This window comes from Haliotis asinina, chromosome 3, assembly GCF_037392515.1.
Source record: "Haliotis asinina isolate JCU_RB_2024 chromosome 3, JCU_Hal_asi_v2, whole genome shotgun sequence".
In the NCBI taxonomy this organism is placed as follows: Eukaryota; Metazoa; Mollusca; class Gastropoda; order Lepetellida; family Haliotidae; genus Haliotis; species Haliotis asinina.
The window spans coordinates 15,548,014-15,575,203 of record NC_090282.1 but is presented as its reverse complement, the minus strand read 5'-3'; the positions used below and the strand labels follow the sequence as shown (position 1 = coordinate 15,575,203).

Here is a 27,190-nt window from a genome sequence, read left to right as displayed (position 1 = left end):
GATGATGAGGATGTCATGTTGTCCAGAACAGATCTTCCAAACTATACACGCTAGCTTCATCAAACTTGGTACACATATCATGCATAATCCCTAGATGTGCCTTTTGGGGTTTAGACCGAGATATGAGTTTTATTTTTGCCGTTTCCATGGAAACATGATTTAGGCTGTGACTGTGACTAATAATTAGGATGTAAACTTATCTGGAGCAGATATTCCAAACTATACATGCTAGCTTCATCAAACTTGGTACATATATTGGGGTTTACACTAGAGCAGAGCTCTAAAACAGTTCACTATTTCTTCACCGAACTTGGCACATAGTTAGGTCTGGTGCCTTTTGGTAGGTTTGGATTTCTGAATAAAATAATTTTGCATTTCCATGGCAACACGTTTGACCTTGATTGAATTTGGTGGAAGTGTTCTTTTTCTTAGCAAAACCGAAAAACCTTACAGTACTGTCCTGCTGCTGTGCCATATGCACACTAAAACATTGGCATGCTGTAATCATACTTTGTAGATATATTAATGAACAATATTTTGCAGTTGCAGGGGATATTGTGGACTTTGTCTTCTTGTTTTTAGTCTTTATGGAATTGGACTTATGCTTCTTGTAACAATCACTGGCTTGTCTGGTTCAGACATGTCTTGTCATTGTGCAGGGACAGAACATTCCTGAGGAGTACCGCGAGAAGATTGTGTATACCCTGGACAGTCTGCAGCAGAAGGCTGCAGGCCTGGAGGCTCAGCTCACCCAGCTAGATAGTCAGTATATACCACAGCTATAGCATGGAATATCATGCCTTATTGCATACATGTATCATCGTTTCCAATAGCATTGGTCTTCCTATCAACTGATGGTTTATATATTGCTGGCATTAAACATTTACTTCATCACTCCTCCTTCAATGTCTTTATCATTTAACAGAGTTTTTGTAATACTGATTGCAAAATGTTTTGACAGTTTTTAAGAACTTAAAAGTATGCTATTGTTACACAATTGTTTCTTGTTAAACAGTGACCTTTTAGAAAATTATTCTTTACAAGCCTAAATTATGTGTAATACTAGTTTCCAGAATCAACATGGAACATTTTGTTGTCCCTAAAGCTGGGGTAATGAGTACAATACTAGAAAGTTTGTTTGAAATTTATGGAAGTTATAATCAATTATGTAGAGTCGTTGATCAGGTAAATTTATGTCAGTGGATCTGTGCTTGTACAGTGCAGCGAGTGTCAATGCTGGCAGAGAGCACAAGGACCCTGCATCCAGATGTATGTGCCCATGATTATGTACCCCCAGACAAGAAGAAGGGAAAGAAAGGGAAGGTAGGCAGACAACCAACAGAAATAATTAAAATAATCAACTAAAAATACCATTGACAATGTAATAACCTGAGAATCGGTCTGTTGGACGACTAAACTGTGCTGAAAAAAATTTAAAAGTCCAGTGAATAAAAGTGGAAAGAGTAATGGTGGATATTGGCATCTTCCTTGGGTATCGTGGTGTAGGAAGATGTCCTCTGTCACTGTCATTAACCATGGGGGGATAGGGTTGCCTAGTGGTCAGACCTTTGGTCGTCACTCCGAAGACCCAGGTTTAATTCCCCACATATTGCTAAGATGCAGCGTAAAACCATGATCACTCACTCACTCTGTCTTCAATCATTTCAAGTGATGTACATTCAAGTAACATGCAACATTCCTAGAACAAGTGAAATTCAGTTTCCTGTAATATTCATAGCTTGCCTAAAATAAGACATTTTTCAAAGGCTGCTGTTAGTGAGACATTCCAACTTAATTTACAAATGTATTTAATCTAACAGAAATTTCACAAGTGGTATGAAATTTGAACTTTGGAAGGGAGGTAACTGTTTGCCTTCTGATGATATTAAAAGAAAATGCACTGAAAAACAGAATGCACATTTTCCTTTCAGAAATCTAAAAAGGACAAGGAGATGGAGATGGCAACGCCCCGGCGCCGAGGTGAACCAATTCCAGATGTGGTGATTGTGGAGAGACTGACTGAGGCCCAGCTCACCATGGTCAGTGCTGCATGTTACTTCTGTCTACTGACAACACAGTGTATTGGTGACAGGAGAACTAGTAGGAAATGTGTAACGCTGTTGTCAGTGTTAAGTGAAATAATTTAAAAGCATGCACTGTCAAGCATCCTTCTTAATTAGAAGATATTTAGTTATATCTGACTATGATTGATATCTACCTCCAACACAATGCAAATGTCCCCAGAGTAATAGTGTTTTAGGATATTATTGAGGAAGTCATTAGACATGTTGAATTGTTGAACTGGAATTGTGGGAAGTTTAGGACATCTTGTCCTTCTTTCCCAGTATCATTCACAACGGTCTAAAAGAGTCGGCATCATACACACAAGTCATAATGCACACAAATAGAGTGAGTGAGGGTAGTATTATGCCGCTTTTAGCAATATTCCAGCAATATCACACTGGGGACACCAGAATTGGACTTCAGACATTGTACCCATGTGGGGAATTGAACCTGGGTCTTCGGTGTGAGGTGCAAACACTTTAACCATTAGGCTACCCCACCATTCATCTTATGATTGAAGAATATGATGTACACAATAATCAGAGTGAAAATGTCATCAAGGAGATGGAATGGGAAGAAGTCAGCATACATAACCTATAGCTACTCTGTGGTGTTAAATCTGTACTACATGATGCTAAACATACAGAGTATGGTGTTAAACCTATACTATATGTTAAACATACAGTGTATTGTGCTATGTGTCCAGTTGAGTTCAGATCCAGAGGTCCGCCAGCTGAACCTGGAGAGGGAGAGGACCAAAGAGAAAATCCATGATATCCACAACCGCCTGCAGCAGCTAGAAGGTAGGTACTATCTCGGTATCCGATGAGAGAGTAAGGTAGACTACTCCCAGTGTCACCCAGCAATAACTCTGTGAACACAAACTGAATCTGGCAATAACCCAGCATCCCTTCTATCAATATTTCGGCATCTCCAGTTGTAATTCTGCATTTCACTCTGTTATAATTCCCTTTTGCATCCTGCAATAATTTTGCATTCCTTGATCCAATATTCTGCATCCCTTCCTGCAATAATTCGGCATCCTTTCTGGCAGTTATTCTGTATGCCCTTCTGCATTAATTCTGCATTCTCTTTTGATAGAATTCTGTATCCCCTTTTGCAATACTTCTGCATCTCCTTACTGCAAAAATTTTGCATCCCCTTGTGCAATAATTCTGCATCTCCTTCATTTAATCGCGCTGCATCCCTTCCTGCAATAATTCTGCATCTCCTTTCGCAATAACCCAGTGTCCCTTACTGAAATAAATCTGCATCTCCTTTTCTAATAATTCTGTATGCCTTCAGCAATTTCCATGCATCCCTTCCTAATAATTCTGTGTCTCCTGCATCAGTATCGCCATGCTGTGACTCTATGTTTGCCTGTGTTCCCAGGTGAGAAGCTCCTTCTGGATATCCTCAGTAACGAGGTGTTCTTCTCCAGCCAGGCAGACAACCAAAGGTCATCAGAATTCCGTAGACAGCAGAGTCATCTATACAACAAGCTCCATCCAGACCCGGTGGGTTATGTACTTCCATCATTCATGTGCCTTGAAAAATGAAAGCTTGTGCAAAACTTCTAAAATCAGAATGGATGTCTTATGCTGTTCTATGCTTTATTTACGCATTCAATTAAAATCAGAATTGTTACATTCATGATGACGTATGGATTCATTGACAACTTAACCTGATGTCCTTTATACCTACCCATGTATTGGTTTGTATTTTGTCCAGGCTCACTCACACTACTGATTTCTGGTTTGTCTGATCCAAACCTGTATCCTAGCTGCAAAGTAAGAACAAAATGTAGATGAACTGACGTGCGTGTATTTTATTTTATATGCATGTATTTTTTATCCTCCTCCCTGTCTTTAAACTTTTGTGGAACAACTCTCCCTGTCTTTGACCATCCTTTCCCTTCCTTTCCCTGCATCTGACCCTGCCTTGATTCCCTCTATCTGACCCACTTCCCTCTGTATCTGACCCTGCCTGAACTCTCTGTCCCTCTATCTGACCGTCCCTGCCATCCTTTTCCAGTGTTGGACCTTGTCTTGTCTCCTTCTCCCAGTGTCTGGCCCTGCCTTGCCTCCCTCTCTCAGTGTCTGACCCTGCTTTGACTGTGTTTACCTGTGGATGTTGCCAGGACTACGAGTTGAACCTGGAGCTGGTTGAGGAAGCCCTACAGCAGATCAACAACCACCTGCTGACAGACCAGGAGTTCAAGTACCTGTACTTTGTAGGTTCCTCCAGTTTTATACACTTTAAACACTTCTGGACCACTTACACAAAACAAGTTTTTGAGCATGGTTGCCTGTGTCATGTTAGTGGCCACAGTTCATTTTGCAGAGTTGCATCCCTTGGAGGGCTAGCAAACTGTTATTGTGGCATGAAAGAAATTTGCCTGATTATGTTTCTAGGATTTGTATCAGTATACTGCCATGCTCACCAAAGTGGTATAAACAATCTTAAACTTTCACTTCTTTTGTTAACAACACACCATGCTTTCCTTGAAATGCTGTTAACGTAAACCAAACCACTCACTCAGTCAGAAAGTGTTTTTGCAAAATAGGTCCTTAGTGAAATATTTCAAGTTTTTGTACCTTTTTAAAGATTGTATATAACTGTACAAGATAATACTTTTTGACATTTAATGCTGGAGTCTTAAAGACTGAGATTTCTGAGTTTGAAAAAAGTTATATTTTCTGTGCAGTGACAGAAATTTGATATGTTCACTGCATTGAAAATATTGGTTTGCCAGAACTACTTAATAGCTCCACAAAATATTCTGTTCAGTGTCTTGTTGCACACCCTTGTAAGTGTTAATGTAAACATACACGTATGATTTTTATTTCATTTCAAATACCAAATATTAAAGCTATGTTAAGACATGAACATCCATACAGATAAACAAAGAAATGTTAAGAAAGCCAGATAATAATGGGGATGTGAACTGGGTATAGATACAATACTTTAGATGTGGTTTCAGTCATATATGAACAATTTATTTAGTTTAATTTAGTCTTCAGCAGACAGTTTGCTGAACCAAAATTGAATCTCAGGTTGTTTGAATAAATGCTTTGTAAACAACTTGTATAGATGTTTTTGAGTTGAGTCAACTTTGAATTGACTTCAACATCACAAAAATAACAATTTCTGTTAGCATTTTTTTGCATATATTTGGCATTATCTTTCCAAGTTAATTTAGAGTCAATGATAGTATCTAGATACATGTAGCTGCTAACATCATTTCAATTTCTGCACATTTCTAATATGACGGTTCTGAGTTGTATTCAAGAGAGACTAATATTGCTGCATCATCAGCACTCTTAACAAGAAAACAGCTAACGTGTTTGCAGATGCATTCATTAGTGTAAATGATAAACAGTGTAGGAATGATGACACATCCCACTGTTGCCCCTGTAAACAAGGAAATATGGGATTACAAGTTAGCAACATCCATTCATATGTACTAGTATATGTCAGAGGCTAATTGTACTGGTCTGTGGGTTTGATAGTAAGAGTTTCAGTTGTGTGCTACTTTAATAGCAATGTTCCAAAAATATCACTGTGGGGGCCACCAAAACTGGGCTTCACAGATTGTGCCCATGTGGGTAATCAAACGTGGGTCTTTTACCTGGGAATTGACCACTAAGCTCCTTTATTGTGAGATGTCAGCAGAGTAATTGTACTTGGATACTCCACATGATATGCAGACTCTTAAGCGCCTTTCACATGGCAAAGTAAAGTTTGACAACACATGTTGTTGAAATTTTTAAAGATGTCAAACTCACACTTTCACACTTCAAAACACATGTCAATCTTTTGTGTCATTTGAGTGCCATGTCTCTATCAGTGTGGTCACAAGACAATTTTGTTGACTGCAGTTGGTCATTTCCGCTCAAAGTATTGCTCAAATAATCAAGTGACGTGAAGTGATACGTAGGTAATAAAATGAATTTTATACGTCATCAGTTTCTAAATTAACATCACATTCCCTTCCTGGTTCTTGCTAGAGATTCTAGCTACAACTGTCAAGTATTTTTTTGTTGCTAAAAATAAGAAGTGCAGTGTTGATAATGTTGCTTTTGGGGCAGAGATGAAAGATTTGATATTTCAGTATTGCAGTAATGACTTTTTTTGCATTGATCATTATATTCAGATTCTGGACTTACCTGGAAGATCCAAGATAAACTTCCGCTTGTTTTCTGTGATAGCAGCTCTGTCAGAGAAGGTCACACAGATGGAGTAAGTTTTGTTTTCATATTTGTTGTCAATTGTTATTGATAGCATGTCTATACTTTTTAGCACACCTATTTTGAACCACATGGTGGACTTGAAGAGTTGTCTCCCTTCGCCCACTAAATGCTTTTACTTTAAGTCTCTATGCATCATGCTCAGGGCTTCCTCAGTCATAATCTGACTGATAATGTCCTCACATTTCAATACTCAGCCAGCACCAGTATGTCAACATAACTACAGGAGCCTGTTATTTCTCTTTCAGTCCAATATTGAAGAACTTACTCAACAAGTTTGACTATAATGCCCTGGACGTCAAGATGGAAAAGTGCAAGGTATTATTTTCTCTGAAACTATTGAATAACAAACAAACAAACAAATCCGTGGCCAATCATATCTAGGCACATGATCACACTTGCAGGAACTGGGTTGACAGCTGTGCTATATAACTGCCCAAGGCTGGTAGATCTGTGTATAAGCTTGTGACAACAATGGAATGGCAGGCTTGGGTATTTCACAACATTATTTATGTGAATACATGTGAAGAATTTTGTACAAAAGTCTTGATTCAGATTTCACGTTTTTGTGAGTGCGTTTGGTTTTGTGCTGCACTCTGCAATATTCCCAACATGTCACTGCGATCCTCAAATATTCAAGTCAGGACAGTGACCAGAACTAAAAGAAAACATTGAACGTGCTGAATTCAGAATAAATCAGATGAAAAGTTTCTTTGTTAACATCCCTTTAAATCAATATTTTGAGTGCTAGCAAATTGTTGCATGGACTTGCTAATTTATCACTAAAGCACTGATGTCTTCAGACACAGTGTTCGATGGAAAGGACAAAATATACCTTTTCTTGCTGCACAAGATTCCTCGTGAAGTTCACGTACTGCATAAGATTACCAGAAATTAGAGTTTCTGTTACAGGTGGTAGTTACAGGTTGTTGATGGGTAGCCTATCCAAGTCATAGATTTTCAGCTATGGTAGTGTTTGTCAAATAGAAATAGACATAGTTGAGAGAATTGTCTATTGACATTAAACATTTGCTAGATAAACAGTTCCTTCATTTTAAGTTAGCCTTTGACAGTAGTATAATAAATATACAGCTGTCATATTACAGCAAGACAGTGGTGACTCACTACCAACTGTTTGTGATGTTGTAGGAGTTGTTCAGCCTGCTTGAGGATGATGACATTGGTACCCCTGCCGGTGGAGCTCCTGCATCCACCCTAGCGCTGGAACTGACCGCTGGAGGACTGAGGCCTGAACACATCAGCTGTGTAAGCATACCAATCGCATACCAATTGTGAACAATGAACAATGAGATTTTGATGATGAGATCTCATGAATAAAGGACAGTGAACGACAAAAGCCACTGAAATGGAAGGCAAACAGGTCATTCCGTCAGTTCACCATACATTCAGTTACATGAGCTGCACATTTCATGAGTGACAAATATGAAGTGTTATCTCAGTAAAGGAACTTATGTTTTCTATTTTAGTCATTATGTGGAGACTACTTTGGGAATATGTAAATGTTCCATGACAGCTGACAATTTACAGAGGTGTGATTTAGAGATGAGTTAGAATAAGCCTTCAGAGACCCATGCTTGTTGTCAGGTCAAGCTGATAGAATTGAGTATTCAGGTTGTTTTTCATGATCATCATATCCAAATTGTGTTGATAGATTGTCATTGCTCGACAGATGGATGCTTGACAATCACAAGATTGTCAGGTCCAGACTTAAATATGACAGACCTCCATCATTTAGTGGGAATATTATTATGGGGATATTCATACCCCACTCTAGTCCATCCCATCCATGTGCATGCTCAAAACTCTTTAATTATTGCTACATGTGGAGTCAGTCAACAGGATTTGGCACATATTCACAAACACTCTTGTCGTCTGATGGCCATATTTACATCAATGACTTCTGATATATTATTTGGGATGTGACAGGTGCTGAGCAAGTTCAACCGTGAGGGGAAGGGAATGTTTGACTTTATGGACTTTGTGACGTACATCCCACTTTTCATCGAGATCCACCAGCGCATCGTGCACGACCCGCTCTGTGTGGAACACATGTGATTCTGTAGCTCTTCTCTGTCAATAAAATCTCTTCTCTGTGAATAATCTGATTACCCATAGCACATGGACCACGACTGACCCATTGCTCCTCTTTAGATGTGATACAAGCTGCAGGGCATGGGTTTGAACCCCAACAGGATGCATGTATTTTATGACTGAAAACACTGTACAGATTCTGAATGTGCTATTAAGATCAGGTGAGGCACCATAAGACAACCGTCATCAATTTTGATATGTAAAGTTTTATCACACTGTGGTTCATAAGAGGTGATGGTAAGTACTGATATCTTTTTTGGAACAAACAACCTAATCAAGTATTTCTCTGCAATTATGCTTAAACGATGGCATGACCAGCAAGTTTGAATTTCAAATTTATATATTTTGTTTTTGATCCCTTACACTGATAGCAACATTTAAACCAAGTCATAAGTAATAAACAGACTAAAATAGCATGTTTCATGCATCTCAGAAAGAACTTACATTATTGTTGGGATAGGATTGTATTTAGTGATTGGCAAGCTGTGAATGACTAGGTTGCTGACTCACTGATTCTGATTCATCCTTGTTACTCAACACTCCAGATGTAGGTCACCTTGAAAGGGCACTAGGCAATAATGGTATGTTTCCAAGCACCTGCCAGCTTTCTGCATTGACCACTGTGGATCTGTTAAACCCTGAAAGGGCACTAGGTAGTAACAATGTGTTACCAACCACCCGCCATTCCTCTGAATTGACCATTGTAGATTTGTGAAACCTTGCAAGGATGCTATGTAATACCAAAGTGTAACCAACCATCTGCCATCCCTCTGCATTGACCAGTGTGGATTTGTGAAACCTTGAAAGGGCACGAGGTAATACCAATGTGTTACAGACCATCTTCCATCCCTCTGCATTGACCAGTGAAGATTTGTGAAACCTTGAAAGGATTCTAGGTGATAATGATATGTTTCCAACCACCTGCCAAATGACCCAACTGTACAGAATATGTGTGTTGTATGGATTTGGTCGCTAGTTGCAGTCTCAAAGAATGAATGTCAAAATTCTCATGTATTACAAATGTATAACATGAAATTTCCATGCAGTATTTTAGTTGTTTCCATTCATTTGCTGATATATTATGGCAGTAATTTAAATATTATGCAGTATTTTGTCATTTTCCTGTGGTTAATTAAGTCAGGTAATGTATGAGTAGCTAGTAATTCTTCATAAATGAACATAGGAACCAGCTGTATTGGACTGTACATTATTTGTCTAGTTGCAGAAACTTGTTCATTTTTCTCCACTGAAGAATGTAGATGTAGTGATGGGATATAAGGACTTTTGTGTCAGTGTTTACGTTTCTAACCATGTTTTCCTTGTTCTGCTGTGCAATGCCTTCATTTTGTTCTCTGTGATACTTGCAATCATGTATTTATATGAAGGTCATGACTGTGATAAAAGATTATCGTCTGACGTTCATCGTTTGTCTCACTGCTGTTGTATTATTTTTACTACACGCAGGGAAGGGCAGTAGCCTCAACAAGTATCAAAATATACTGTGAGTGAGTGAGTTTAGTTTTACGCCGCACTCAGCAATATCCCAGCTATATGGCGGCAGTCTGTAAATAATCGAGTCTGGACCAGACAATCCAGTGATCAACAACATGAACATCGATCTGCGCACTTGGGAACCAATGACATGTGTCAACCAAGTTAGTCGCCTCTTACGACAAGCATAATTGCCTTTTATGGCAAGCATGGGTTGCTGAAGGCCTATTCTACCCCAGGACCTTCACGGGTTTCAAAGTAGGCAGACATGACATTGACTGTAACTAGGTCCAAACAACCCAGTGAATGATGACATCAGCTCTGAGCCAGTCATGGTACGTTCACCTAGGTGAAACTAACTCTGAGGGTTCTGTACATTGACTCTGATAGCATCCCCACTAGGAGACTAGTGTTGGATGCTAAGCACATGGATTGTACAGTGACTAGCATTGGGTGCCATTCACATTAACTGCCCTAGAATCCCCACACAGAGACACAAAGACTACCCTAGAATCCCCACACAGACACTAGCAGTGGGTGCTGGGCACATAGACTGCCTTAGAATCCCCACGCAGACTAGCATTGGGTACTGGATACATAGACTGCACTGGAGTCCTCATGTAGAAACTAGATATTGGATGCTGGGTACCTGCGTCTTGTCTGTGAATAATCGAGCTGGACCAGACAATCCAGTGATCAACAGCATGAACATTGATCTATGCAATTGGGAACCAATGGCATGTGTCAACCAAGTCAACAAGCCTGACCACCCAATCCTGTTAGTTGCCTCTTACAACAAGCACAGTCACCTTGTATGGCAAGCATGGATTACTGAAGGCCCATTCTACCCCAGACCTTCATGGATCTGGATGCATAAAGAGAGAATTGTCCGTCATTAAATTCTTTCACTAAATATTTCCCTTGAATAGTCGTTAGATTAAGTTGCCTCTTCAAGAAATGTGCAGCACACAGATGTAATAAGAAAGATCTTGTTCTTTATTCAAAACATGATTGACAGTCTCACTGTAACACACAATTTGTCCCACAACCTTGTAATCATCAACAGACATACTGGATCAAACAGTACATCAACATTGTCTTACATACATAAAATACATATTCTGTTTCAAATTTCATTAACATGGAACCACAATGATATTTGAGGAAAAAGAAATTTACAATTCTTCTATCAACAGAATAATTATGTCCGCAACAAAATTTGTGAAAAAGAAAGATAATTAGTAGAATGTACAACTCACTCAGTGTGTGAAATAGCCACTAGCCCATGGCTAGTAAAAGTCCACTTGGGCCAGTAAATCTTCGCAGTCACAGGCAAGTGAATTTTCATGGGTCATTTTGTATATATATTTATATCATGCTTGTTATGCTGTAATACGCTTTAAATCATGTAAGATCATTGCCTTATAAAAATGTTCATCATATTAGCAGCTTAATAATTAAACCTGTGTCCAATCTTCGGGCTAATGAATTATTTTGCGGGCTTGTAACCTCTAGCATAGCTAGCCTGACTGGCTAACAAAATTTGGAAACTATTTCACACACTGCTGACAGTCACTGTTTCCTCTGGCTGACTGGTTCAATAACACTCCCATTGAGAACTAATTCACTATTGACTACATTTGAAATCACTTTGTTTCCAAGTATAATGGATTTCATTGTGAATATTACATGAGGTAAAGCAAATATGAAACAGGGTAGAGCCTATCTGTACAACAAGGACATAAATTTATCTAGCCTTATATGTTGCTAAAAGAATTAAGGAGCACCTCATAGTAACATTAAAGAACTGGGTGATCCAGTAACTTCTTTTGGCAAGTATGAAAAACATAATACTTGTATAGTGGAATGTCGTAATGCATAGATTTATTCACTTCTCTGTGATCTTCTGCTTACAAGCGTTATACACAGGTAGAATGAGTAAACAGGGTTTTCTTCAATCTGACAGCCATGGTTTGCAATTGTTGAAAACAGTTGGGCAGTTCTAGTGGTATCAGTTTACATAAATAAACCTGATGACTGCCAGATACAGTTTTGTGTCTTTAGTTTCATGCAGCACTGAGCATTATTCAGCTATATGATGATGGTCTTTAAATAATCACATCTGCACCAGGCAATCCAGTGATCAACTGCATGAGCATCAATCTCAGCAATTGGGAAGTGAGTTGAAGTGAATAGGTTTTTATGTAGCATTCATAATTCACTTATACAGCAATATGTGGTATGTGGCTGATAGTGGTTTCGAACTCTCATGCAGAAACACCATGTTTAAGTTGAATAACCCACACTGTCCCTGACATGAGTCCTTGTTCTATCCATAAATGCACAGTTACAATCAGGGTAACAAAAAGCTCTATCTCTTTACATCGGTTGGTACAGCACAACCTGGAGATTGAGATACAGATGTGCTGTCAGTGTAACAACAAGTACTGTCTCTTTACATCTGTTGGTACAGCACTATCTGGGGATTGAGATTCAGATGTGCTGTCAGGGAGAACCCTCTTATCACTAGACCAAGGAGTAGACCATGACACTTGGAAATGCATTCTTACTGGAACATTTGAAATGCCAGGCTCACAAAACAGAATGTGGTGATAAAAGTATATAAAACGTGCCTCAGTAATTCCTTGTATCTTGCTGCACAAAACATGCATGCCAATAAATTATGCAATTTTTTAACTAGAAATAAAAAAATACATGCAGTGTCAGTAAGGTGCCATAATACCCCACCACAAATTATCAAATCAAACTTACGAAGTGATGAAAGTGAAGGTCATGGCTCAAGATGAATTTAAATGTTAATAAAAACATCCCCAGTCAACCTCTCTGTGATATCTTGCTCTGTAGTTGTTCAAACACCTAAATATGTTTAAGACACACTTTGACCTTGACATGAGTGAGTGAGTGAGTTTGGTTTTACACCGCTTTTCGCCTTCAGCGATGTCACAGCAAGGGACACCAGAAAATGGTGACTCACACACTATACCCATGTGGGGAATCGAACCAGGGTCTTCGGCATGAGAAGCGAATGCTTTAACCACTATGCTACCCCACTGCCCCAACCCTGACATGAATGTTACGGTGTATGAAATATGGAAGAACAGTAACAAAGAAATTGCTGATCAATAAACATTCAAGACAAGTCTTGAAAGTCTATGAAGAAACTCCAATGAATGGTTCTTGAGGTATCTTGCTGACAAGCTTAACATGCTGAAATCTTCAAAGTGTTGCCATGAAAGTAATATGAATGTCACTAAAATTGACTGGGCCTTGCACCTTCCCTAGATGATGTTTTGATGTCAAATATGAGGAAAATCCAGTGAATGGTTCTTGAGGTATCTCACTGACAAGCAGGTTAACACGCTGAAATCTTGAAACTTACGTGAAAGTCACCAATATCAACTGGACCCTGCGCTTTTCATAGATGAAGCTTGGTGTCAAATATGAAGAAAATTCAGGGAATGGTTCTTGAAGTATCTCGCTGGCAAGCTAACATGCACGTTATCTTGCTACCATCTTCAAAGTGTTGCTATGACCTTGAAAATTATGTGAAGGTCACCAGGGCTCAGTGCCTCCCATAGATGAAGCTTGGTGTCAAATGTGATGAAAATCCAGCAAATGGTTCTTGAGATATCTTGCTGACAATCGAAAACCATTAAAGTTCCCTGTGACCTTGAACTGATGGTCAATGTCATTAAACTGACCAGGACCTTTTGCATACTGTGATGAACCTAGGTACCAAATATGGAAACAATGTAGTCCATCATTCTTAAGATATTCCAAATTGTATGTAAGTACGTAATAATGGACAGAGGATAATACTATATCCTGCAATTGTCGCTAAATAAGTGGCAAGGGATAACAGTCATCAACAGTCACTTCCATAATCAGCTATCAAAACAATCAAATTGTTTGGTTCATGGTTAATGCAGTAAACAAATATATCCAAGAAAGCCCAGGTAAGTCCAGAATATGCAGCAAGTCTTGACAACAGTGTCAGGGAAATGAAGTAAATCTAAGCTCCTTTTCATTATATTTCATGATTATAACTTACTAACTGTTTTTTCTGTTAAGATATGTTCATTTCAGAGTCTCGATATTTGTCTAGTCCACAATAAAACAGGCATGGGAGAGATTGGATTGGTTGTGCTTTCACCAACACATGAGGAAACAAGAAACAGTTATGCCAATTATAAATGCATATGTTAGAAAAAACATGAAAATTAAGCATGGAAAAGAGGTCACGTGTCTAACTGAGATTAAAATGGACCAAAAAAATATCTGACTGCAGGTGACCTTTGCATGGAATGTTTTTTTCAAGAATACAGCTTCACAACTTTTAGAAAGTACACATGATGAGTGAGTGAGTGAGTTTAGTTTTCGACGTGACAAGCGAACACTTTAACCACCAGGCTACCCCACCACCCCCATGATGAGACATACTACAGTGAAATATGGGGGTGGTGTCAGATCTTCATGCAAAAAGGTACTGTCCTATAGTTTAATTTTAATCTTCTACAATGAGATACTTTTTGATACTTTAGGGTAGACTACAACATTTAACTGATTCATCCAATCTGTTTGGGTATTCCATCAACTGTGATATAAACAATGATAAGAGATCATCAAAACAACAGTATATATTTTGTGTCAATGGGATGATATAGGTAATAATGGAATCATCAAACAAATGGATGTCATAACTTCACAACTTTTGTCATTCTGCGGAATATGACCACAAGGCACAAAAACATTTGAAATACTGAGCAGGTAACACCCTACTGGCATTAACAGATCTGTAATTTAGCAAGAATAACCAACTTACTGACTACGGCTGGACATCAAGCACACTGTGATACAGACTTTAAAACAGAAAAATATTGTCAGTCATCCTGAATACATATCGTACAAAAATATACAAACAAAATAATTTCATTCATTTTCTCACCAAAATATATATTACATTATTTTTGGAAGATCTAAAATGTGTTCTGCCAGAAATCTAAGAGTGTTAGTATTTCAAAGAATGGTACGAATATCTGGCTACAATAAATCAACATAGACCATATCAGCTGCAGACACTGGTACATCCACATGGTTCCATGTCAACCGCAGACAATGGTATGTTGACACGTTCCAACATCAACTGCAGTCAATGGTATGTTGGCTCATTCCAACATCAGCTGCTGACAATGCTATGTTGATGTAATCCAACATCGACTGCAGTCAATGGTACAACATACCATATATCAACATATATTCCAACATCAACTGCAGTCAATGGTATGCTGACACAATCCAATGTCAGCTGCAGACAATGGTATGTTGACACATACCAGCATCAACTGCAGACCATGGTATGTTGACATATTCCAACATCAGCTGCCGACAATGGTATGTTGACACATTCCAACATCAGCTGCAGACAATGGTATGTAGACACAATACAACATCAGCTGCAGACAATGGTATGTAGACACATTCCAACATCAGCTGCAGACAATGGTATATCAGTTTAGTTGCAAGCAGCTGGTGTGCTAAAGGTGACAGAGTAGTAGCATCGCTCCTTTTCTACAAGCTTCACAATACGATCCTCAGTACCACAGAAGAAATGGATCTGAAAGTAGAAAACATCATTTAGAATGTTATAATATATACTAATAAACAGACATTAATCACTCAAACACCACTAGTACAATCCAACATTGATACAAATATAACATGCAGTTAATCTATTCTCTTACTGTTCAAAAACAAAATATATGTGTATCTTTATATTTTTTTTCATGTCCAATTTACCCTACTTCCTACCTTAGTTTTTCGAGGACTACCTAGAGGACACAGTTTGGCATCTCCCTCGGTCATGACCAGCACATAGTCCCCAGGCTTTTGCTTCTCCCATCGTGGGCGCTGCCCCAGGGAGACACGAGGGTGGGGGAACTTCTGCTGAGTGACGGATGAGAAGGGGCAGATGGTGTATTCATACTCTGTGGTATGGTGCTGGAAACACTGTTTTGTCAGCTGGTAGAACACTCCCTCTGGACCATACTCCTGCAGCCACAAACAGGGTCAGTATGTAGTTGGAGGGTGGAGGGAGAGTGGACAGAAAATGGGGGTGTGAAGAGTGAGTGAACATTGCTAAATGCTGCATCATAAATCTTGCAACTATTCACGACAGTGTAGACAGAAGAAGAAGAGCAGGGAATGAGTTGAGGAGTGAGTGAGTGAGTGAGTGAGTGAGTGAGTGAGTGAGTGAGTGAGTGAGTGAGTGAGTGAGTGAGTGAGTGAGTGAGTGAGTGAGTGAGTGAGTTCAGTTTCACACCACTGGGGACACCAGAAATGGAGTTCACACACTGTACCCATGTGGGGAATCGAACCTGGGTCTTCAAAAAACACTTTGACCACTAGGCTACCCCACCACACCTAATCAGTATTAAAACCTGTGAACACGTGGGTTAGAATATTGATCTTCAGTATCCCATGCTTGTTGTAAAAGGTGACCACCCAGCATTGGGTGGTCAGACTCGCTGATGTGGTTGACAATGTCTTTGGATCCCAATTACGGAAAACGATTCTCAAGCTTTTCATCACTGAATTGTTTGGTCCTGACTTGATTAAATGGCCTCCACAAAATGGCAAAAATAAATCAGCTCAGGACACATCATCAAACTATGACATTGGTGTGCACGTGCCAGTGACACGGCCCCATACCATCACCCACCTGCTGCTGAGATGCGGGGAGTGACTTGGCCAGGTCCACATACTTCCTCCTCTGTCTCTGTCCCTCATGTCTGATCTGCTCCTCCTTGCTGCGGAGGTGCACAATCTTCTCACAGTGGTTGCTACACGGAGACTGATAGATGTTCTTCTCCTGAGATTCCTCTAAAAGTGACAAAGTGACAAGTATTTCAACTGAGTATTGTGGTTCAGCTACGCATCATGGTGAAAGAAATTTTTCTGAAATTTTAGTAAACATATCCACATAGCAACAGCATGACAGACCAATTGGTATAAAAATGTCAATCTTTCATCAACTGACTGTCTAAGCATGACTTTATATCCCTTTCAGCAATATTCCTGAAAAAAATGGTAAGAGTGGGCTTCAGACATTACACCCCCCTTGGGAATTAGACCCTTGTCCTTGACGTGATGAATGACTGGTTTAGCCACTAGCCTACCTCTAGAAAACATGATGACAGTGAGGCATTCAACTGTTTACCCTTCATTATATAATGAGGCATAATATATTGTTGATGCTTTGTTAATGACCACAGAAGCAAGTCTATATTACAATACAGACAAAACAAGGAGACTGAAAGATCCAATGGGAAGAGTACAAGAGAAACCAACAATTTGGAATGTGCTTTGTGTTATATTGTGTTACAAATCACAACCAACAATGTTATATGAACATGAGGCTGCAAGGTGTAAATCTGTTTCTTCACCTCAGATATTAGGGTTAACACATCCTGTGACTCACCCGTCAAGTGCATGTGTCCTGGTACCCTGTGGCCCTGCCACTCATCACTGCCATCACAACAATCACATATCCCATCATTCACTCTGCTTCCGGGTACAAACTGGACATCTTCATGGGGAATTTGGTATGTGCAGTAGAATCTGTAAAGATTTATGTAAACTGTTTCTGTTGCATCTAGTGCTGCATTCTCATGTTCACAAGAATAATAAACTCCATTTAAACAAACACATAAAATGTCCTTCCCACATATAGTTTTCATGAATTGCAATTAGAAAATACTAAGAAAGTAAACTTATATGAAACAAAGTAGAAAATGGAGTCTTTCATACAAGTTTGTTTGTTGCTTAAAGGTCACATGCAACCAAAAAATCAAACATAATTAAAACACATTAATCATTTAGTCATGACATATAATATACATTGCTGCTTTTAAAAAAACAAACAAACAAAATTATAAGCGTACAATTGTGATTCAAAAGTGCAATATTTTGTACTTGAGCTTACTTCCCCCAAAACGAAGTCCTCAGGGGACAGAACCCAGTCATGGCGGGTGGCTGTGCAATCAAGTATAACAACGGCTTCCGATTGGCTGTTTCATTTGCTGATATGCTGAGGGTTCATTGTGTGTACAGAAAGATGATCTGTTTGATGGCGAGTCACAAGAAAGTAACATTCTAGATTTATACAACGTGGGGACTAGAAGCCAGTTTTGATTACAAAAGCACCTAAGCCATTGGGAGCAGAATCTTGTGTGAACTGTTTCCAATTCAGTTATATAGTTATACTTGTAAACACATATAAGATGATCCACGACCTGACAAATGACCCCAATTTGCATACTTGGGAACGCCCCACAGAACGATCCACTGGGAACAAGAGGGAGACAGGTTGTCTGATAAATATCGAGAACTTCATTTTCCCTGTGCGTTTCACGCATGAATTGTTATGGCACACTCGATTTGGGAACAGGTACAATCCCAACGAATTGAATCAACACAATATACTGATCAAATATGTTTAGGACCACCGATCCATTTCAAGAAAGCAAATGACATTTTCCTGGGGGTTTTTTAAACAAAATCGTTGAATATCTAAAATGCTTGTCAATGCCCCAATCATCTATTTGTCTTCGTCTTAACTAAAGGTTAGCGTGGAATATCAGTATCTTATGCCTGAAATTGCAGTCTTATCATTCGAAGGAATATACGGTGTTGTTTTAATGGGTAAAGTTGACTTTTCATCTGCTAAATATTAAATAGATAATAACTACATATAGTTAATTGTGTTTCATTTAACTATTTAATATGTTAAAAGTTATCTGCTACTAAACGGTGGTGGCTAAATCAGAGTAGCAAGGGGGAAATATTTTTATCCCATAATTTTGTTCCCATTTCTCTGTCCAGGCTGATTTTCGTCAGGGTTAGCGGTGTTGATTTCATCTCACGGTTAGCATGTATTGCACGTGCATAATCGTCAAACTACCTGTAGCAGTCAAGTGTACTCGCCAAATTTGTTGTATCGCCTCTCTGGTCACAAATGCGTTTAGTGCGCAGGATCATCTAATACGTGTCTAGCAGTAGTTTTGTCTACGTTTTAGATTTATAGCATATTTTCAGCTTTTCAGCCTTTTGAGTAAATTTTAATTTTAATATTGAATATTGATTCGAATATTGTTAATTATTTGCCAATTTGGCAAGAGGTTTTTAGTTATGAAACGCTTTATGATTTCATAGTTAGACAATGGTGTATTTATAGATACATGACACACTTTATGGATAGTAAGTTATTTTCATTCTCTTTCCCATCTACAAATCCATAAATCCATCATCAGTACAACGTATCATGTATTCATGTTCTTCTGACTTCTGGGTGGTGGGGTGGTTAAAGTGTTCACTCATCACATCAAACACCTGGGGTCAATTCCCCACATGGGTACAATGTGTGAAGCCCATCTCTGTTGTCCCCTGCCATGATATTGCTTGAATATTGCTGAAAGTGGCATAAAACCATACTCATTCACCTAAACTTCTAAACGCATTTGAAGAGCTTAATGGTTTACATAAGTTAATATCTGTTCGTTCAAGTGCTGCAGTAGTTGCTTGGTTGGTCATGTTCATCACCTAAAACACTGACATGGTCAATGTTTGACAAACAGGTCATGAAGTGCTGTCAAAATGGCTATTAGTTATGCCATGAATACTCTTTGGTTGTCAGGGAGTCTGCTGCATAACTTAGCTTGTCTCATGTGTTGCTTGGGCATCAAAACCTGTGTGTAATGTGCCTTGGGCAAAGGACCAATCAGTGTAAATGTGGCAAAAATTAGGACAGTGTTCATGAGTTTGTGAATGAGCAAGCCAGTCCATGAATAAGTGAGTGAGTGTGTGAATGAGTGAGTGAGCAAGTTCATAAGTGAGCGAGTTCACAAGATAGTTAACGAGTGACTGAGTTCATGAGTGAGTGAGTGAGTTTATGAGTGAGCTCATGAGTGAGTGACTGAGCTCATGACTTCATGAGTTCACAAGTGAGTGAGCAAGTTAGTGACCTGTCAGCAGTGTTTCAGACAGCATTGTGTCAGCCTAACGCTCAATGAATGAGTGAATGAGTTGTTGGGGGCTTTTTTGCCCTGTCTGTCCTGAGTGAATTGGATTCTATGCCCTGTCTACAGTATATGAGAAACCTGAGAGACAGCCTGACATTGAGTAAGTGAAATGGATTTTATATCCTATCCATAGAATTTCATATGGCTGAGAAGATTGTATGTCAGCAGCATAATAAACTGTCACTGTGTAGGTGTGAGAGCTGGATTTAATGTCAAATCAGCAGTACTTCACAAAAAGAAAGGTCTCAGTGAGATAGGTCACAGTGTTTATCCAACTGGCCTTATGTCACTTGTTGCACTATTCCAGCCCTATCAGAGCTGGGATACCAACAACAAACATCACCCACTGTATTCATGCAGGGAATCAAACCTATGTCAGGCACAGTAAGTAAATACTTGAACCACAATAAACCTAGGTCAGGCACAGTAAGTAAAATACTTTAACCACAATAAGCCTAGGTCAGACACAGTAAGTAAAATACTTTAACCACAATAAACCTAGGTCAGGCACAGTAAGTAAAATACTTTAACCACAATTAAGGATCAGTGTCAAGGTGAACTGACATTATTCAAATCCAAGATCCTAGCTGAGCTAACTGATGCAATCCTCTACAGGTGGGACATAAAATTGCCATGCAACTACATTCTAGAAAAGGTTTGAGCTTCATCCAAATGTGAAGCAGGTTTTCTTTCTACTGTTCAATCTCCAACAACAAGCTTAAAATGTCCTCATTGTTTTACTAGATGCTCTCCTTCATGAATTCTCTATGCAAGTGAAGCTGTTTGGATGAAGCTGTAACAGAGCAAGCTGCAGCTCAGACAGGTACAGATCACAACATCTCTATTTACCATACACATTTTAACAAAATTTTCCTTAAGGAATTAAAGCAAGGTCAATTAATGTTGAAACTATACAATCCAATTCATTTCTTTTAGAGGTTTTTCAAAAGTTCTGAAGATGAAGGAAAACCTAGTTCTCTCTTCAACTTCTCAATTGCATGGAGGGTGACATTTTGGTGATGACCAGCTCAGGGACAGTGTTTGTACCTACCGGTACACTCAATGACAGTGTAAGTACCTACCGGTACACTCAGTGACAGTGTATGTACCTACCGGTACACTCAGTGACAGTGTATGTACCTACCGGTACACTCAGTGACAGTGTATGTACCTACCGGTACACTCAGTGACAGTGTACGTACCTACCGGTACACACAATGACAGTGTACGTACCTACCGGTACACTCAATGACAGTGTTCGTATCTACCGGTACACTCAATGACAGTGTTCGTACCTACCGGTACACTCAATGACAGTGTACGTACCTACCGGTACACTCAGTGACAGTGTACGTACCTACCGGTACACTCAGTGACAGTGTACATACCTACCGGTACACTCAATGACAGTTTACATACCTACCGGTACACTCAATGACAGTGTACGTACCTACCGGTACACTCAATGACAGTGTACGTACCTACCGGTACACTCAGTGACAGTGTATGTACATACCGGTACACACAGTGACAGTGTTTGTACCTACCGGTACACTCAATGACAGTGTTTGTACCTACCAGTACACTCAGTGACAGTTTTCGTACCTACCGGTACACTCAGTGACAGTGTACGTACCTACCGGTACACTCAGTGACAGTGTACGTACCTACCGGTACACTCAGTGACAGCGTACATACCTACCGGTACACTCAGTGACAGTGTACATACCTACCGGTACACTCAGTGACAGTGTACGTACCTACCGGTACACTCAGTGACAGTGTATGTACCTACAGGTACACTCAATGACAGTGTACGTACCTACCGGTACACTCAATGACAGTGTACGTACCTACCGGTACACTCAATGACAGTGTAGGTACCTACCGGTACACTCAATGACAGTGTACGTACCTACCGGTACACTCAATGACAGTGTACGTACCTACCGGTACACTCAGTGACAGTGTACGTACCTACCGGTACACTCAGTGACAGTGTTTGTACCTACCGGTACACTCAGTGACAGTGTATGTACCTACCGGTACACTCAGTGACAGTGTATGTACCTACCGGTACACTCAATGACAGTGTATGTACCTACCGGTACACTCAGTGACTGAAATGTTGCACTCATTGCATTAAGGAAGTTGACTATCCATAGAATTTTGTTTCCTTAATCCAATTCCTTATCCCTAACACCTGGTTGTTGCCATGAAGCCGGAATATCACCAAGTGAGTCATTAAATAACAGTCAGTCAGTCAGTCAGTCAGTCAATCACCTGGAGTCTGGACATGCTGAAGTTCCCGGCTCGTCGCTAGAGTCCTCACAGTCACAGTAGTCATCATTCACATATTCCCAGGGAATCTCATCCTGTAACCAACACATTTACATCATGATTTATTTCATGGCACATTACATTTTTGTAAATTATCTTGTTTAGTAGGTGCAACATAGTTCGCTATTTTATGAGTGAGTGATTGAGTTTAGTATTATGCAGCACTCAACAATATTCCAGCTATATGGCGATTATCTGAAAATAATCGAGTCTGGACCAGACAATCCAGTGATCAATGACATAAGCATCGATCTGTGCAATTGGGAACCAATGACAAGTGTCAAACAAGTCAGCAAGTCTGACCACCCTATCCCATTAGTTGCCTCTAACGACAAGCACAGTCACCTTTTACGGCAAGCATGGGTTGCTGAAGACCTATCTACCCCGGACCATCATGGTCAAGCATGCAGAGTAAAAGAGTGGTTACTGTTTCTTGCCACATGTATCAGTATTCCACTAGTTACTTACCGATATGCACTTTATCCCAACATATGCACACTTATATGTTGTTAACATTTAGGTTTGCACCCAGTAAACATGAAGTCAAATATTCTCGTTGAGACTGTGTTTCAACTTTCTTTTTCCAGTCTAAAACAATTTTAAAAAATCCCTGTGTGTTTACCTTTGTTTTAATACACGTGAACATGTATCGGTCATTTGGTTTGAATAGGTGCGCATCATCAAGATGAACTCCTCGTGGAACATCATCCTGTCTCACATTATCCATCACTTCCTTGTGGGTGTCAGTTTCTTTTGATTTTGAAAATAGTTCACCCGTGTCTTTGTCAGGTGTTCCTGTCCCTCTGCCAATTTCGTTCTTGTTTCCATATAGGAGGCTCTCCCCTTGCTGCTGATGGAATATGTTCAGTTTCAACAATGAGAACCACTGCATCAGACAGAAAACCAGGACAACAACAGCCAGTACTGCCAGAGTTTGTTTCTTTCGATTAAATATGATACGTTTGTTAAACAGTTTAACTGTCATTTTTGGTACATCCTCTGTTTTATCCTCAGATACATCTTGTAGACTTCCATGTTCTGTTCTGAAACAGAAACATCAAATGTGACTTTCAGGTTCATGCTCACAAGCACAGCCATATTAACTGTAATAAATACAACTGTTTCTTTTAACATCTTGTAGTACAACCTCCAAACAAAGAGAGAAAAATATATTTCTTATTGCCTTTTACTGATTTCATTTATGAGCAAATTCCTTTTTGAAAAAATAATAATAATTCTGATTTTAAAGCATTTATTTTTTTCACGTGGCATGGAGTCAGGATGGGTAAACCAATTCAATCAGTCAAACCTTCATGAGAATACTTAGCAGCCTCAAGTACCTCATATCAGGGACGAATGCTTAGTCTCCAAAAGTATAGATATTTGTTACAGAGAAAAAAGACTCTTTTTAAATTGAAAAGGAACACCCTTTGATGGGGGATTCAAGAAATCTAGATTTATCTTATTTAGGGATTTTGCAAAGTAGAAAGGGCTTGGAGGAAGGGAAAGCAATGTGATGCAGAGACGTTGAGACAAACTATATGTGGCAGTGCGATTCTAGTAGATGATTATAAATAGCATAACCCTATTCTGATCATGTGTCCGGCTGTATTTTCAACATCAAAATTCATGACACATGTGGGTGATATCTATTTACAATGTATAATTTGTTCCCTGTGTTTGAAATCAGGGAGACAAGAGACATTTATTCTGTGAATGAGGCCTCATGCAGAGGTTAAAAAATCCCATTGCCTGATGCCCGGGACAAGTCAGTTTTCATTTAGGGCAATCAAACAATGGCATCTTACTTGTCTGTGGGCTACTAGATAATTTTCACTTATGGTTTCAAACTGCAAATAAACTTGGATTTCAATTCATATCTACCCATAATGTAGCGATTAAATTTTGCATCAACAATAAATTAGAGTTATCCTTCTTTGAAATTCATCACTCTTCAATAAATAATCCAGTAAACATTATCATCAAACATTGTCATAAAGTCTGGGCAGGTGAAGCTTTCATAGTGAATTCCAGCAAGCCAAATATGGTTCCCATTGGTTTAGGTGGAGTGGTTCCACCAGGTGTCCCTCTCCCACAAATACATCTTCATTTTCTGCAGGCATGCGTTCGACATCCTTAAGGTCAATTTAGCAATGCTGTGTTCATAAACTGAACAGCTCTTGAAACTAGGTTTGGCTTGTAGTCTTCATCTGTTACAGCAATCAGCACTTCGTATACTTTGTTCTTCTGTGGATTTTCTACCAGCAATATCTGTTGTCCTCGTGGTTAGATTTCAGTCTTGTTGTAAATGACTAATGTCCCTGTAGTCTGTACTGACTAGTAGACCACCACAATCAAGATGAAAGTTCATAATATGCCTTCCAATGCGATGTTCATGTTCATGTGTAACTCATTTTATATACCCATGTCAACTGTCAAGGCCAAACTGATCATCACAAGCATAACCTGTGTTCACTATAGCCATGATAGCAGGACTGCTCCTCTACCACTGCATGTATGGGCTGCTTCCTTGCCATACACATTGTTGTACTGTGGTGTCTTCTCTTGCAATTGATGCAGATTTTTCAAAATGCTTGACACATATATGGCCCACAGTTCTGTCCACAATAATCACAACATTTCACATTCTTCCTATTTGGTCTTGATTCTTTTCTCATTTCTGGCGTATCTTTCTGACCAAGTGAATGTCCTCAGGTCGTGTAGCATTCATTGCCTTGTTTTGATACCGACTTCATATGCATACACATATTTTCAGTGTCAGTTCTCTTGTTTCCAACAGCTTTTCCTTCAGGTTTCATCTTTCGCATCCACACAATCTGATCCTTTAACAACCTTTCCTCCACCTGACCAAACTGCATGACATTATCAGCTTTCTCAGGTGAGATATTGAGATGACAGTGCATTCACTTGGTGCAAATTCCTGTTTCATTCACTTCCCTGAGACAAAATTCAGAGAATTTCTGTAGCACTATCTCAACATCTGTTTTGTCTCTTTCATTCCCAAATGGCACGCCATCATAGAAATCAAGCACCTCGGGGTCAAGTCAACAGGGTAGCAGTTCTAAACAGGCAATCCTCCTCATTCAATCATGTGACAATTTCATAATTATCCCACATACATTGGAATTTTCACCAGATTACCTTCTAATTCTATTTAGTCAGAGGAGGTACATTCATGTGTCGCTACCTGTAGTCCATGTGCCATCCTTCCTCGCCACATGCTTTGGCGACTCTTTCGTCTGGTGCATCTGACATTGCAATTTCAGACAAAATGTTACTATCTTTAGACTTTAGTACTGACACCATGTTTCATTATGCATTCTTTCAGAATAGAGGTGGCATCTTCAAGAAAAGACAAGCTTATGAAATTCCCATTTATTTGTAAAAGCCGCCATCAAAAGGTTCCCAAAGCATGCTGGGATACACGGAATCAGACACTGTAGTCTATGGGGACAATTCATTGTACCCTATCATAACAAGTCCTTTTTCTTTTCAAATACATGGATAGATTTTCACATATGTTTGGGATTGTTAGATGTTAACAATTCATACAATTTTACTCTTATAGGAAATGGGAATTAATATGAAAAGACAGGTTGTTCTCTCAAATGCTTATTATATGGACAAACTAATGTAAAGTGATACTTATCTTCTACAACACTCATGGTACAATTAGAGTGTTGGTCAGTATCAATACCGTTATCATACCTTATTTATACCTAATTTAAAAATCGTTAATTTGTGTGACTGGAATCTAAATTTACAAAATAGTTGTGACAAATCTTTATGACTAAACAATTCAATGACATATCTCTCTGTGTCTTAAAAAGATTTAAAAATGGAATAAAAGGACAAATCACTTCTTCTCGATAGCCTGCCATGCCAAACCTCTACTGTATATCCTTACACCATGTTGAAAAAGTTTCATAAATATATCGTATTCACCCAAATCCTGGGTTATCAAACATAACAAAGACCCATTGAAAACAACAAGATATGGACTCCTGTTACCAAATTTGATGTACTATTACTATCATGCAACTTTAGTACTTCATAACATGCTTTAAAATTACAACGTGTTGTATACAATACAGCCTCTGTTTAAAATCACATCTTTTAATGTTTCGAAAATCTGTCACTGACACTACTTGAGCGCAGGGCTGTACAGTAAAATGAGAGCCAACTGTGGAAATTCAAACTGAATACACAAGGAATTAGACAACCAGGAACAATTTGGGGGAGAAACATATGTAAAGCTAACTGTTCGAGTTCAATTCAAAATTATGAGTGTTTTTTAAAAAAAATAACTACTCTATTTACCTTTTATGTTCTTGCATTGCTATGGCTTGAAGTAAGCCTTTTCAACATCCCCCAAACACAACACGTGGTCTTGAATGATAGTCACGTTGTGACAGAGACCATATCGGTCTCGGTATATATGGTCTCTGCGTTGTGACTAGTTTATAATTACAGTGTCATAAGTAATCTACCGCACACATTGCATGTAATAAACCCCATGCCAAATGAATCCTCCTTTGTTTTTCACATAAAAGTGTACATGTCAACTATACGCCCAAATTAAATTCATTAAGCATATAGATTTTCATTTCAAGAAGTAAAAGAATAGGTTTGTACTTGTGTTTTATCCAAAGGTCAGCGTTTCCTGCGTTGGGACGGTAGTCGCCATTTTGAATGCGGTACAAGTCACATGACTTTTCCAGGGTAAAAATTAATCACGTGATATCATTTTACTGTTTCTTTTTATTGGATATAACTTCAAAAATTAATACCAGTTCGAGATGAAGATGTATTTTA

At 39.0% G+C, this 27,190-nt stretch overlaps 2 protein-coding genes across 2 annotated transcripts in view; one reads left to right on the top strand and one right to left on the bottom strand.

Annotated features, from left to right (window-relative positions):
• The window catches only part of LOC137277551 (uncharacterized), a 62,717-nt gene extending 52,875 nt beyond the window's left edge, over positions 1-9,842 (top strand). The window contains exons 20-29 of the mRNA XM_067809335.1: positions 660-762; positions 1,220-1,323; positions 1,932-2,039; positions 2,771-2,867; positions 3,457-3,581; positions 4,205-4,297; positions 6,221-6,306; positions 6,563-6,632; positions 7,464-7,580; positions 8,262-9,842. Of these exons, the coding sequence (XP_067665436.1) occupies positions 660-762; positions 1,220-1,323; positions 1,932-2,039; positions 2,771-2,867; positions 3,457-3,581; positions 4,205-4,297; positions 6,221-6,306; positions 6,563-6,632; positions 7,464-7,580; positions 8,262-8,390 (1,032 nt within the window). The 3' untranslated portion in view covers positions 8,391-9,842. The remainder of the gene's footprint in view (positions 1-659; positions 763-1,219; positions 1,324-1,931; positions 2,040-2,770; positions 2,868-3,456; positions 3,582-4,204; positions 4,298-6,220; positions 6,307-6,562; positions 6,633-7,463; positions 7,581-8,261) is intronic.
• Positions 9,843-10,892: 1,050 nt separating this feature from the next.
• LOC137277554 (uncharacterized) lies at positions 10,893-27,066 on the bottom strand. The gene is made up of 7 exons (XM_067809346.1): positions 27,011-27,066; positions 22,977-23,397; positions 22,298-22,389; positions 17,416-17,555; positions 16,657-16,817; positions 15,747-15,986; positions 10,893-15,552 (listed from the first exon to the last, which is right to left on the bottom strand). Exons 2-7 carry the CDS (start codon positions 23,337-23,339, stop codon positions 15,451-15,453), a joined length of 1,098 nt encoding a protein of 365 aa, XP_067665447.1. The 5' UTR covers positions 23,340-23,397; positions 27,011-27,066; the 3' UTR covers positions 10,893-15,450.
• Between the last annotated feature and the right edge of the window lie 124 nt (positions 27,067-27,190).